The sequence below is a fragment of the Aspergillus oryzae genome, chromosome 4 (assembly GCF_000184455.2).
Source record: "Aspergillus oryzae RIB40 DNA, chromosome 4".
In the NCBI taxonomy this organism is placed as follows: domain Eukaryota; kingdom Fungi; phylum Ascomycota; class Eurotiomycetes; order Eurotiales; family Aspergillaceae; genus Aspergillus; species Aspergillus oryzae.
The window spans coordinates 4829225-4842880 of NC_036438.1; the positions used below are offsets into that span (position 1 = coordinate 4829225).

The 13656-nt window shown below is 49.0% G+C and overlaps 4 protein-coding genes across 4 annotated transcripts; 1 reads left to right on the forward strand and 3 right to left on the reverse strand.

The window, feature by feature from the left end:
* Positions 1 to 2631: 2631 nt before the first annotated feature.
* AO090166000099 (uncharacterized protein) lies at positions 2632 to 4357 on the forward strand (the record flags this gene model as incomplete). The annotated part of the gene is made up of 4 exons (XM_001822828.1): positions 2632 to 3009; positions 3056 to 3606; positions 3659 to 3947; positions 4007 to 4357. 4 exons carry the CDS (start codon positions 2632 to 2634, stop codon positions 4355 to 4357), a joined length of 1569 nt encoding a protein of 522 aa, XP_001822880.1.
* A 227-nt stretch (positions 4358 to 4584) lies between these two features.
* AO090166000100 (5'-methylthioadenosine/S-adenosylhomocysteine nucleosidase) lies at positions 4585 to 6366 on the reverse strand (the record flags this gene model as incomplete). Its single annotated transcript, XM_001822829.3, has 1 exon — positions 4585 to 6366. One exon carries the CDS (start codon positions 6364 to 6366, stop codon positions 4585 to 4587), a length of 1782 nt encoding a protein of 593 aa, XP_001822881.3.
* A 1751-nt stretch (positions 6367 to 8117) lies between these two features.
* Positions 8118 to 10721, reverse strand: AO090166000101 (uncharacterized protein; the record flags this gene model as incomplete). Its single annotated transcript, XM_001822830.1, has 3 exons — positions 8118 to 10027; positions 10083 to 10259; positions 10310 to 10721. 3 exons carry the CDS (start codon positions 10719 to 10721, stop codon positions 8118 to 8120), a joined length of 2499 nt encoding a protein of 832 aa, XP_001822882.1.
* A 779-nt stretch (positions 10722 to 11500) lies between these two features.
* AO090166000102 (uncharacterized protein) lies at positions 11501 to 13446 on the reverse strand (the record flags this gene model as incomplete). Its single annotated transcript, XM_023237088.1, has 6 exons — positions 11501 to 11622; positions 11693 to 12201; positions 12267 to 12609; positions 12668 to 12890; positions 12947 to 13272; positions 13416 to 13446. 6 exons carry the CDS (start codon positions 13444 to 13446, stop codon positions 11501 to 11503), a joined length of 1554 nt encoding a protein of 517 aa, XP_023091955.1.
* Between the last annotated feature and the right edge of the window lie 210 nt (positions 13447 to 13656).

Below are 13656 nucleotides of genomic sequence, written 5' to 3' on the forward strand. Positions count from 1 at the left end.
AGTGTATCAAATACGGTGAGTAGTCTCTCGATGCAACAGCCGGCTTTCTGAGTGATCAGGCTGTTTTTGCCAATATGCTTCATGACGCGCAGAGCATCTTCTATCTCCTGCCGGATTTCAGCAACCGAAGCAGTATCGAAGACCTCGGGTTCGTGCTTTTTCACAATAAGCATTGCAAAGTAATGTAAGGTCACCGTCAACACTAAGCTACTCGTAAGCCCGGGATAATTTAACAGTTGGAGATCCTGCCATACTTGTATAATTGCAGGTATACCATGCCGCGAACGTGTTGACGGATGTCTCGTGAGCCGTGCTAAGGGAACTGATTATCCTGAAGATTTTGCGCACCGCGTCCCAGTCATTCTGTAATACTTGAGGCAGCCTTTCCTTCAAACGGTCGACTATTTGTGGTTCACTTGAACTATCTCTGAGTAAAACCAGAAAGTGGGCAATTAAGGGGAAGTTCACAATCATGCGCAGTCGGTAGTAGTGTATCGATAGCAATATGCGCACAGCTGTATGACAGTCCATCGGTACTGGGAAGCCAGCTAGCTCGGACGCCAATACGAGGCCTCCTATCGTGGATAGATTTTGGGACCACTCCTCATTCTTCCAGCATAGGTCCGTCCACCGGGTGACAAGGGCATGAGTCTTATCGTTCGTTGACACTTCAATGTTTCCATTGTATAGGGACCCTGTGGCATGCTCGATGATAGTATGCGACCGCCTAACGTACCATAAGCCACGATGATGAGATCAGTGGGATCCGAAGCTAATAGGTCTTACGCAAGGTGACCCATGTATTGGTCACTAATCGGGGAATTAACCCCAGGGAGCGCTTGACTGCTGATCGTAAGGCATTCAGGAATCATATATGGCCGGCCTTGGGTCAAACCCATAATCCTGCTTCTAATGTTAGTTTGACGAGGGTTCAGCGGGTGGCTCAATACTTTCCTGTCATTCTTGACCACTCCGTCCCATAGACGAAGTCGAAGTCTAGTCTCATCCGAGTCGCTAGAGGCATCTGTCGCCTGGTGATGCAGCCCAACGTGGAACGCCGCCTTCACACATAATGCATGAGATGTATAACTGGATATCGAGCGCTGGTGGTTTTGCTTATACTCAACTACCAATAAGAGTGACTGGACTAACAGATTGTGTTAATGAGATCTTATCAGTTAAAAGCCGTAATGGAGATGTCTCACCTAGCTCATAGCTAGGACGCTCTAGCGTCCTGGAGTCTAGTAACGCAACAGCCTTTTTATAGAATGTCTCTCGTTGTAGAGAGCCTAATGAGGCTGCTGCAAGAGCCCAAACAATATTGCACAATGCTAGCAAAACCCTCCGAAATTTTGGTGGGCGTTGCTGTACAGCGTTGTAGTATCCCTCGAGTAAAATTGCTTTATCGATGTACGGGAGGACAATGTTCGTAGTGGAAAAGTACCTCTCGAAAAGAACCAGTGCTTCTTCCTTTGGTAGTAGAGATGTTTCATGAAGGGCTTGGGAAACACCTGCCTCCGCCCGAGTACATGTACCTGTTTGGGACGCCTGGTTGTGACGCTGCGCGCAGTGATAACATGAACTCAGGTTCTTAACAACCCCGGACACTGGTAGATAGAGCATTGTCGTTTCCGCAAAGACGCTAGAGAGAAGGCGAAACATGCCATAATTGGAGCTGGGGCCTAGGATCTTAATTCGTGTGCTTCCTCAACCCAAATCCACAAACATACCGAAATATCCCACGACATTATCAGTTTCTTCGGTTAATGCATTTGTTGAGAGTACATCAACCGGTGCACCGTCCTCCACAGTTGTTCGATCGTTACAATGCACCACTTCCTGCTGTCTCTCTTGGTCCGTAAGTGCCATTCCAACTGCAGCTGTGCGTGACTCGGTGACCGCTCGCAACTGCTCTTCAAGTTTCTCTATCTTCTTTAGTAAGTCACCTCGCTCGCTGTATATTCGTTAGGGTGTCCGTGCATATCAGGATCCAGAAATGGAGGCCCACCGTCCCAGCTTAGCCGTACGACTGCCTTTATGAATCGGTCTATATGAGCACTCCAAACGTCGGCTTTGACATCGGGAGCAGCTTGGCCGGGTGCCTTCACACTGCTTAACGTCAGATCTTTGCGATCCAGATTCTTCGAGTCAAGCTACTTACCTTTAGTTTACGGCGACGACACTCGACGCAGGCAAGCTCTGTTCGACGCATCCCACGCATCTTTCCCATATCTCAAGCGTTCCTAAACAGTAACAATCAACGTCCAGATTTTGTGTCTTCCCCACAGCGATCATCCCCAGGTCACGGGAGGCTCCCCACGCAACTTGACCAATCGGATCACTGCTTCCCGCTGATTTCTATCCGAGGGTATCAAACCCTTACCGTAGGAGGAGTGCAGCTGCATCCGTACTATCCAAGTGGTTTGTAGCTCTGGAATATGGGTCCCTCAATCTGCGGGCATGATGCAGTTGTTGCGGGGTGAATCCTACTGTACTCACCGTAAAAGCTCGGCTATCATCTCGTACCTACCCGAGGAGGCCCTAAGTTGAACATATATAGTAGTACACATCTTGACTTACACATGGGGTAAGACTCCAAGTACTACTAGGAATCACATACGGCAAGTCACAATGACCCTTCTTCAGAATATCGTGTCAGAGACGCCGTTGGCTGCGGGCAGCGCTTTGCTCACCGCAATCATTGTCGCATATGTCATTTATCAACGCTACCTGCACCCACTGGCCAAATATCCAGGACCATTCCTTGCAAGTATCACAGATCTATGGCAGGTTCACCAGTTCCTGTCTCTACAACAACCATACAATCTCACCGCACTCCACGAGAGATACGGCCCCATCGTTAGATACGGACCAGACAAGCTCAGCATTACACACGAGAGTGCTGTCCCGACAATTTACCAGAAAAGCGCCAAGTCCATGCCGAAAACCGAGTTTTACGATGCTTATGGGGCTGCTCATCCAAATGTGTTTGGGATGCGGGATGAAGTGGTAAGTCTCCGGCTAAGATCTGAAATTATGCAACTCATGGTTCTAGATGCACTCGGTGAGGCGGCGTCATATGTCTCACAGCTTTTCTTTGAGCTACATCAAGGAGATGGAAGAGTACCTTGATCTAAACATACGCATTCTGAAAGATAAGATTAGATACCACAGTGAAATAGGCGAAGTATTTGCCCTAAAGAAAGCTTTGCATTACTATATGATCGATGTTCTAGGTGAACTCGCGTTTAGCCGGTCTTTCGGTGTGCAAGAGGCTGATGACGAGTCGCGTATTCCGCCGGTGATCGAGCATAGCCTTTTGGCGGCTGTCACCGGTGCATGGCCCACAATGACAATGACCCTGAAAAGGTGGCTCCCCTACATGCCGCATGCAGGGCTTCGGCGGCTCTTTGCTGGCCGAAAGGCCTGCGCAGATCTTGCATCGAGCAGCGTTCAACGACGCCTGAGGGATCTGAATGATGGTGAAAGTTCAGTCGGAGTACAGAATCGGAAGGATATTCTGACCAACTTGATCAAGGCGAAGCACCCTGAGACAGGCGAAAGGCTTACGCAAACTGATCTGGAAACGGAGGCATTTGGTTTCATGTACTGCACCCCGATTTGATTCTTTGGCAACATAGGGTTAACGATCTCACAGTATTGCCGGAACTCACACAACTAGCGCTACATCCACACTTCTCTTCTACCATCTCCTCCATAACCCTGACTTCATGAGGAAGTGCACTGAGGAGATCGACTCTAACCTGCCGTCCCTTGGACCGAGCGAGACTGCGTACTCTATCACAGCCGCAGAAGCCTCTCTCCCATTTTTACGAAACTGTATCCGAGAGAACTTCCGTATTACCCCGGTTTTCACGATGCCGTTAGCACGTCGTATTACTGACCCTGCCGGAGTAACGATAGAAGGCGAACACTTGCCTCAAGGAGTGGGTTGATTTGCATCTCAAACATGCTTTCCTCAGGGTCTAACCATTATTTGAACTAGACGTCAGTCGCTGTATGCAACCACGCATTCCATCACAACCCTGTCGTTTGGGGTGAGGACCATAATATATTCAACCCTAATCGCTGGAATGATCCAAATGTTGGTGCTAAAGCCCGGCTCTTGATGCACTTCGGGCTGGGTGGCCGGCAATGTATTGGGAAAGCTGTGGCGACTACTAATATATACAAATTGCTCAGTACTCTGCTTAAGGAGTTTACGTTTGAGCTAGCCGATGAGCAGGAGCGGGTGGATGTGGACAAGGGGTTGTATAAAGGCAGAATCCCGAAGCTTTTCAGTGTTGGAATTAGTGACCTGCAGGGACCTTTGCTCGTTAGAGCTCGAGTTCGTTGACAGATTTAAGGGATTTCTCACACTTCGTTGGCCCAAGAGGGGAAGGAATACTTTGCAGCTAATCTGTAGTCGATACTCGTACAAATAGCATCATACCTAGTCGCAGACGAACTCGGGCATACCGCTGAGGTTACAGGAGCGATTACCTATTATCATGCCGCCACCGTGGATGTGGTACATTGTTCGACCTTAGGAGCCCTGTGAAATTTCCGGACATCTCTGCAGTTTCATGCGACAGAAAGAAGCATTTTAGCGTATGCTGCAGCTGTAGCGCATGCATACTCCTGCCACAACTTGTTCTTATGTGAGTCCGCGTAGTCACATATTCCTCGAATAACAAGACTCGGTACTGCGTTCATAATGCCAGCTGCTTCCATCTCAAAGCAGAGAACGTTGTACTTTGCACCCAGATGATCCCTAGTTTCCGCATCCTTAATAACTTTGTTTCCAGAAGCAATCAGACCATAGTGGATGAGTGGGTGAGTCACGGAACGGCGTGCTCTTCGGACATGCCGACCACTACACTGGGCGAAAAGCTTGTCATGTTGGGCTCCAGGATGCTTGTATGCTGGGTTGCATGCTGTAACATCCTTGATATAACCTTGAAATCGTGTGGATGGAAGATCAGGGTCGGACATTAACGTACTTATAGCTGTCATCAGGAAACGCGGCGGACGCTGCAGCGATCCCGTTCGTTCAAATGTGTTTTCCTCACTTGTTTTGCCAAGGTCGTATTGAATAACCCCTGGATGGATGTCAGTTGGATGGCTAACAACAACATCACCGAGTCGTATATCATTGTCTCTCGAGGGCACTCCGCCCCCTATCCCAACTAAAAGGCAAAACTTGATCTCAGGAAAGCTTCTGGTCAAATGGGAAACAACATCGGCAGCGGCGTTTGTACCGTATTCGCCAGATGGAAGACGTGCAGCAACAACGTAATGACGCCCAATACGACCCAATGCATAATGATTCGTATCTCGCACAGCCCTCTCCAAATCTTCATGTCTGTCGTCAAACAGTATGCGGACCGCTAGGAGCTCTTTCTGCAAGGCACATATAATTCCAACTGTGTAGCTCTCACACGTAAGAGTCTCTCTACATTCGCCTGATGGGTGTCGAGAGCATAAAGTTGCCGAACTACGACTTTCCTTCGGAGCCGATGAAGCTGTGTCGGACCCAATTCCACTGTCATGGAACTCGTTCTCGGGTGCCTCTGATGGTGACCATGGTCCTCCTACTACAGGGTATCCAGTATCGTTCCAGAACCATCTGGAGTACTCATTGTGGCCAAAAATCACCGCGCCGCGAGCTTCTAAAGGAACTTGATGATTGCTGAGCAAGCCCTTCTTAAGAGCCGAAGGCAAAAGGACCTGAACAAGGTCCGAATGCTTCTCCTGCCCTTCCACCTCGCATTGACAGCTTCCAAAAATATCTGGATTGTGCCAAATGATGTTATGTGCCAATACTATCGGGTTTGCTTCTGAATCTCCATCCATGTCCATGATTTCTTTTAGGTCGTGAATAGAGGCGGCGAGGTAGTACATGTCCTTTGGCAATTGGGCCCATTTGGTACAGGAGCCAGTACTGATAGGCTGGATAACTTCACCAAATCGCCGACCAAACAACGTAACTGCGTGAATAGCTCTGGCAAAATCCACCCAGCCTTTCCCGATGGCTTTAAGTTTGGCAACACGAGGATAGAAAATGTCGCGACTGGTAGCCAAGTCATTGAAGTCCCAACCTTCAAGGTACTTTCGTGCTCTCGATGAGCTTGCGCTGCTTTGTGTGGCCATGCCGACCTCATAGTCCATGATCTTCTCCAAAGTGTCGTAGAGCTCTTCAATCCGATCTTCCAGGCGAAGATAGCCATCTTTTTCTAGATATATCGGGAGCTTCCTGTTGTTCGAATTCACGAGGACTTTAATGGCGGAAGAAGCTCTACAGGCTTCAGGTGCCTCTTGCATATCTTCCACGTTGAAGAGAAATTCAGTGCTGATTTCATCCATGCTGTCGTGCTTCAAAGATGCACGAAAAAGGTGTAAGAGGACACTGGTCCCATTGACTAACCACCCTCGTTTGTCTTCTTCGTCCCAAAGCACAAAGAATCTCCGACGAATCGACTTGAGCTTTTCTATATATCCATTTCGTATTATATGGATAGCTGTGTCCTTGTGGCCTATGCTGAATGCCCTGCCAGTGATGACCTGTCCCTTATATACACGGACATCATGATATATGCAACCCTCGGGAGGCCTTGGCAGCCGCGACGGCTTAATTAGATAATTGGCGTCTGAGGCACCTGTGAATGTGTTAGCAAAGAAACCAGCCTTCTTCCACAGCCCTCTTACCAGCGTTGTATCTGGCTTCCGAACACCAACCAAGCACATGTCGAGCCCTTTCCAAGTCAAAGATGCTTATATTCTCAATATGAGGCACTGTATGTTGGATATAGGATGTGCGGCTTCTGTCCATGTTGTAAATCAAATGCCAGAGGATTGTATGGCCACTTTGTCTTGTTGGGATTAACATTGTCGAAAAGCCCTTGATAAAGAGCTTTCTGTTGAAGCTATTGACTCGTTTAGTTTGAGCCAACCCTGCCATCATATTAAGTGGAATCTCTAGACCTGTACCGGTCTCAGTTCTCCACGGAATTGGGTAGCCTCTGACGACAACGGGATTCCTGAACAAGTTGTGCCAGCATTGAGCATTAGAAGGTGTAAATTGCTTCTCCCTTTCCTCAAAAGTGAAATCAATACTACAAAGGATATCGGGCCAAGACAGCCTGCCTGACACTGGTTGCGGCGTGCTAGAGATATGGTGAATACTAATAACCGGCATGCAGCACGCAACTCCAAAGTCATATGGAGAAGAGCGTAGGGCAGCACCAAGCCATGCAAACTGTTCACCGATCTCGGCCACCGAATCTCTTGTGCCGAAAGCCTCAACGTTAAACTTTGATTCATGAAGCCATGCGGTGACCTTGGCATTGTCAGGAAAGTCACCTAGAACAACACAAATTAGGATTAAATTAAAGCATTCTAGATTTGGAAACTTACATATTTGTCGACTGCCAGGTCCAGCGCGGACTATATCCTTAACCAGCTGAATAATATGCCCACCAGTTGAGGGCCATGTCTGGCAAAGGTATTGTGCACAAGGCAAAGCCTGTGCATCCTCGGCTGACCCTGTAAGTGTAATGGCTCCCTCAACTGCCTCACCTGGCTCCTCCGTATACCCTTGTTCGTCGAGGAAGGATAGTGGATTCCATTCCATCACAAAAGTCACCGTATAAGCTTCTGCAGATGACTTTCGGCTGATCTTGTGAGAGGATGGCAGGGATGTAAGAATCCTCTTCCTGATTGTCTCCATAAGGTTTGGCTTTGCTGGGGCCAAAAGGAGCTCTCTACGCATGCTTGCAAGAAGCCATTCATACGAGGCGACATTGAAAAGGAAATCTTTATATGCAAAGAGTTCAGGCATACTAGTTTCTTCGCTCTGTTCTTCGTCTGCATCCGCATTGCCGATTATTGGTTCATTGATGCTAGGAGACCGTGGGATGGGATCTTGCTGCTCTTCTAGGTGTTTATTCCAGAAGGTCCATATCTCATCCAGGGGCATTGCTTCAGAGTCGCTAGTCTCCATGTCAGAAAGACTCTCTTCCTGACGAAAACACATGTCCTTGAAGCAGCTCACAACTTTACTGAGAGATAAGCAAAGTTAGGATTAAGTTTCATGTTATATCTTGGGAATATTGGACTCACTCTCGATTCTTGTGGATAAAAACCATAACATCACGATGCATCTGGCTAGGTGCGTTGTGGCCAACTTTAAGAGCGAAAGCTCTGAGCAATTCTGGAAGGACTTCAGAAATTCTTTCCATTGTCATCGAATCAGGCTGCCAGGAGGACACTTTTGTAAACAAATCTCCAGCCAATTCAGATATGTAGCCCTCCCTTTGTAAACTAGTAACACTCGATGTGTCAGAGTAAACCGTTCTGGCTGCATCCACATGCACGAAGTTCTGTGTCTGTGGCACTTCGGGTTGCTCTCCTGATGCGTATCCAGGGCCTGCAGGAGGTTCGGTTGGAATATCCCTAGTGCTCTGGATATGCCCGTAATTGTCTAGTTTTGTAGATGCATAACCTGAATCCGTAAATGCTCGAGTTTGTGTAAATTCCAGGGTATGTGCATCATCGCCTGCTCTAGGATTTTTCTTTCCCGAATTCTTCGACCCACCTTGTTGCCAATCTTGTAAAACTGTGCCTTGGCTTGTGGCTGTCACTCTTAGGTCATCCTCCAAAAGAGTTTCGAGACGCGCCCCATTCATACCAGCATCACCAGACATGCCCACAGTACTCCCCACCGGTTCGTCCGGGCCTATCAAATGACTCTCGTGGCCGAGCCCGTAGGCCCCAAGACCTGTATGTGGTAGAGGTAGGTCAGGTATCTGGAGCATCCTAGGTGCTCCACTGGAGACATCGAGGCTAGTTGGCTGACTGGTGGTCTGCTGCTGCAGGTTAGGAAATGGATCAAGCATCGAAGCTGAGTTCGTCTTATCGGACAAGCTTTCTTCTGGTTTGGTAATGCTGTTCGTGAAATCAAAGGCGCCAGCAGAGTTGAAAACGCTAGTGACATGGTGATGGGAAGGCTGATACAAGGGCCAGTGCTGCTGCAGTAGTTCATGAGTCCGAGGGCTCTGGTACATGCTAGGGGTCGACCTGCTCGGTGGGATTGGATCCGAAGAAAGAGGAGTAAGGCGAACTGAATCTAAATCAGGAGTAGGAAGGTAAATTTCATTGGTACGGCCCGGGGCAGCGATTAGCTTTCGGCATATAGTGGTGCCGACCTCGATTGGTAGCGTCTGCCTAAACTGCCAGAGGATGATGGCCATTCTCTTGCTTCCATCGCTAGGAGACCCTGCATACTGGTTGTGCAGCCGTCGCAAGCTGGCAGGCTCGCTGGCACGGATCTCTTGAACTGCGGTCAGGGTGCGAAAGAACTGCTGGTTACGCTCTTTAGCAGCATGTTGATGTCCGCTGGCTTCAGCCACTTGCTTGTCCTCGGTAAGCATCGTGAAACGCTCCGCCCACCATGACGACTCAAACGGCAGTCTAATTCTTGTGGTGTGCGGCTTGGGGATATTGTGATATGTTTCCATCGTCTTCTGGCCTTCCTCATATATGTAATTGTAACAGGTCCAATTCTCTCTCTGGTTACTCATCGGTGCGGCGCCCAATGTAGGATTGGTAATGTCAAGCTCCAGGCCAATTTCTAACCTTGACCCTGTAGGAGGATGAACGTCCATCAACTGAAGTCTGGCCTCAAGAAGTATTATCTCGCAGCTCAAGGGGTCGTTGACCTCTAAGAGCAACGAATTTAAGTGCGGAAAGAAGGTTCGCCAGTTCGTCAATTCTTCCAAGGGCATAGGTGCTTGCGGCTGGCCTCTCCGGAGGCGGGTATACACATGGAACGCATCATCAATCCGGTCTGGCATGTTGGGAGCACTAACCCACATGCCAAAGCCAAGGCATTGAACAGCACAGACAAGTGAATCTTTACTGTAGTGACTAGAAGATAAACAGTTTATAGGACTTCTCCTTGTAGGACCAACTAGTTGAGTCTGGCTATTTGAGTGGTCGGCCGGTTGTTCTCGAACTAGCCTTTCCCCTGCAGCTCTTGTTACGTCACGCAGAGGACTATATCCTGGTATTGTTGAACTTACAGTCTGGGTCACCCTTGAGGAACGAGTCAAGGACTTGTAAGTGACTCGAGACCTGTGTCCTCGTCCTCCGCTTGCCGGTTAACCTATAGATATAGTCCGCAATCAGTTCGTTTCGACCATACGACTCCCCGCGTGCGGACCAGTTTCTCCTCCCCATCGGTGGGTTTGCCTCGAGAGCTACAGTGGCCGTCAACATCTTGCTAAGCTCGGCAGATAATTCTGCTTACCTTGATGAAATGCGTCCTCCAGCTCGTCCGACCATACTGGCTCCCCATCCTTACAAGTGCCCCGACGTTGCTGGACCCTATAGTCTAGAAAACTTTGCAATTTTAGATAGCTCCTTCCCCTTTGAGGACCAGCTAGCCTTGAGCCATTAGACTGCAGGCGTCGCAGCTTCTTAACCTGGTATCGGTGGATCGATAGCTGGGAATGGTTTGGGACGGGAGAATGACGGTCCTTGCAAGTAATTTGTTGGAGGTGGTCGTCAGGTCCTGCTGTATCATTGTGTGCTGGATTGTTTGAATACTGCTGAGTATCCCCAGAGGCATTAGGAGGCTCTTGGCATGACTGAGCCCCTAGACTCTCAAGACAATGCTGGGTCTGGGACATTATACACTCTGGTTGCCTCTCAGTCGCCATGAGTTCGGACCACTCGAATACGCTCTCACAAGGATAAATTCTAAACCGAAGGTGTCGAGGGTGGGAAATATTTCTTGCCTAGTAAATAATATACACCGACTTCCCTTGACGAGGCTATCATCTCATCGAATAGAATTTCGCCACATGGCGCCGCAAAATGTAAGCAGAGAAGGCCACCTCATTCGACAAACACAGAAAATGAGCTAGCCCGGCTAGGTATGGATGATTCGTGATACGGCAACTGATCGGAGCATCTTCTGAACAAGGTCCACCAGATCGAGAAAGCAGGCCATCGCGGCTGTGGGGCAAGGCTACATGCGGCCAGGCTATAGCATGTATACCGCTGGTATACCCAGCAACATTGCAGCGACCAACAGCTTTGGATGGTGCCCTAACGTGCCGGGCACAATGTATCAGCAGAGGCCAAGTCTGCCACTGCAAAAGAATGTCGGCGGAGCGGCCTACGACATCGGTAACCCGATTGGGGCGGGTATGGAAATGATTGAGAGATCAGAATCTGACACCATCGAGCTGCCGGTGCTCTTCGTATTAGAGAACTCCTATGATATAATTATATTATTTATATAGCTTTGTCAGCTTGTTTAAAGGGGTTAACCAAACCGTGTTAACTTAAGTTACACGTTTCATATTGTATATCACCGAGGGGCTCCCACTCCGCCCCCATTGGTTTTCTCCCCTTGAAAACTTATCAAGAGAAGAAGTATAAGCAAGATGACGGTGGTAGTAAATACATGAGATAGTAGTACCCCAGCACGGGATTATTTCTGAATTTCCCCACTGGATCTGCGAAGTCGTGGACCCTGATACCACTTTCGCGCATACACCAACCAATTTATGCCAGCAACAATGGCCATGGCACCGAGCACCGCAGGCGTATAATCTGGAAGTTCCGTCCCACAGGTCAATAAACGATATAAGGTACAACAGTCATGGTAGCAGCTCGAACTCACTCATATTACTGCCAGTGACCGGCATCACAGTCGGGAAGTCATAAAAGATTAACACCAACACTGCGAAGCACACAGTGATTAGATTGGCTCCCCAACCCACTGGACTGGGCAATCGGAACGGGCGTGGATCCGGCAACCAAGTCGCCGATCGGCATCGATACAGCAGCAACGCGGCCGGGAAAGCGTATGAAATGTGCTGTAGAACTAAGCCGGTACCGATAAAGGCATTAAATGCAGATGATGATCCTAAGTAAACACGGCCGATGAGGAACATAACTGCATAGTTGAACACCAGAGCCCAGACGGGGACTTCTAGGGTGTCATGCAATTGTCCGGTCCATTGACTACCGATCAGGGCCCGGTCTCTTGCCAAGGACCAGGTAAGGCGAGATGCCGTTTGTTGAGCGCCCGTGAGAGCGAAGACGGCTGCGAGCAGAAGGAGGCAAATGAACACGGTAGCGGCCGAGGTGGAACGTGTCGCTTGATGCCACATTTCGTAAATTGGAACTCTGCCGACAATGTCAGATTGATGTCCGAACGTACAGGGTCAGCAGGGCAGGACACGGAAACTGACCCGGTAGACGATGCCACCACAGTATCCAAATCACTGGTACAGTATAGCATCGTAATCATGAAGGCGAAAGAGGTGACGAAGCCAATAACCAAGGTACTCATCAGAGCACGAGGAACAGCGGTTGTTGCATTCCGGCACTCTTCTGCCAAGTGCAAGGCACCATCAATACCAGCGTATATGTAGTTGGGAGAGACAAGACCCGTGAGAAAGGCCACTCCGCCCGAGTTCCATCCACTGCCATTTAGAAAGGTGGCCCATACACTACTAGATGCCTCGTACCGAGAGGCCGAGCGAGCAAGGCAAGTCACCATGATAATGACGAAACTTGTGAGGGTCATGAAGACTGTCAATCTGATTAGATGTCGTAGCCTGCTACCGGGTCAAGAAGGATGGGGACGTACAGGATACGTCATGAAACCAGAGGGACTTCTTCAACAGGGTTGTGTTATACAACAGGACCAGCCCATTAATGGACTGGTGGATTAAGAAGTAGTGCCACGGCTGCGATTGATACTCCGAGTCATAGAAGAGGACAATACCGAGGATAAGCTGTGCTGGTATGATGGCAATCCCAGTGCAGATAGCGATCCAGGCAAGCATGTTGGAGACACCACAACAATAACTCTGGATACCACATCAATGTTTACCTTGGCTTATATCGGGTGAAGGAGAGGACATACCAACGCCCGACTCAGATGCTTCGGGGCCAGAATGCTCGTCCAATGGTACTGCCCGCCAGCGGTTGGATATGTACTGGCTAGCTCGGCCAGGGTCAGGGTACAAGCACCGACCAAAAAGAAGATCAAAATCAACCCATAGATGAGAGTTACGGGCCCGCCCTGGACTATTGCAAGAGCTACTGTGGCAGCAACTCCCGCCCAGCTGTCACAAATGATCCAGCTGGCGGATATAGTTTGTAAAGGGGTCAGTTTCCGCGTACCCTCTGGTTGAAAGTTGAGTCCTTCCAGACAGTCCAGGTCACCGTGTTGGATAGATTCTGTGTAGGCTAAGAATGAGTCAGGACGACTTAGGTGGAGGCTGAGCGATCCGGTAGAGACTCACGTCTTTCGGTATCGAGGCATTGTTCTGGGCCAGTGGACTTGGTTTAGTGACGTGCATCTCAATACTTCAGGAACGATTCATCCTTACCGTGTTTAGGCTTTGTTTCGGATGCGTCCATGGTGTACTATAGAAGAGCAGCCCGATTGTGGCTGGTAGACAAGAGGTTGAGAACCCGATACCAGCAACTATAGCCATGATTTGTACTCCGACAGACCTCAACAGACAGTATATATACCAGGATACCAACTCAGAGTGACATCTCTGACCTTATCGTGGCTTTTGCGGGGTTCGAATTAACTTTCCCAGGGTTACCAAATTGGGTAAAAAA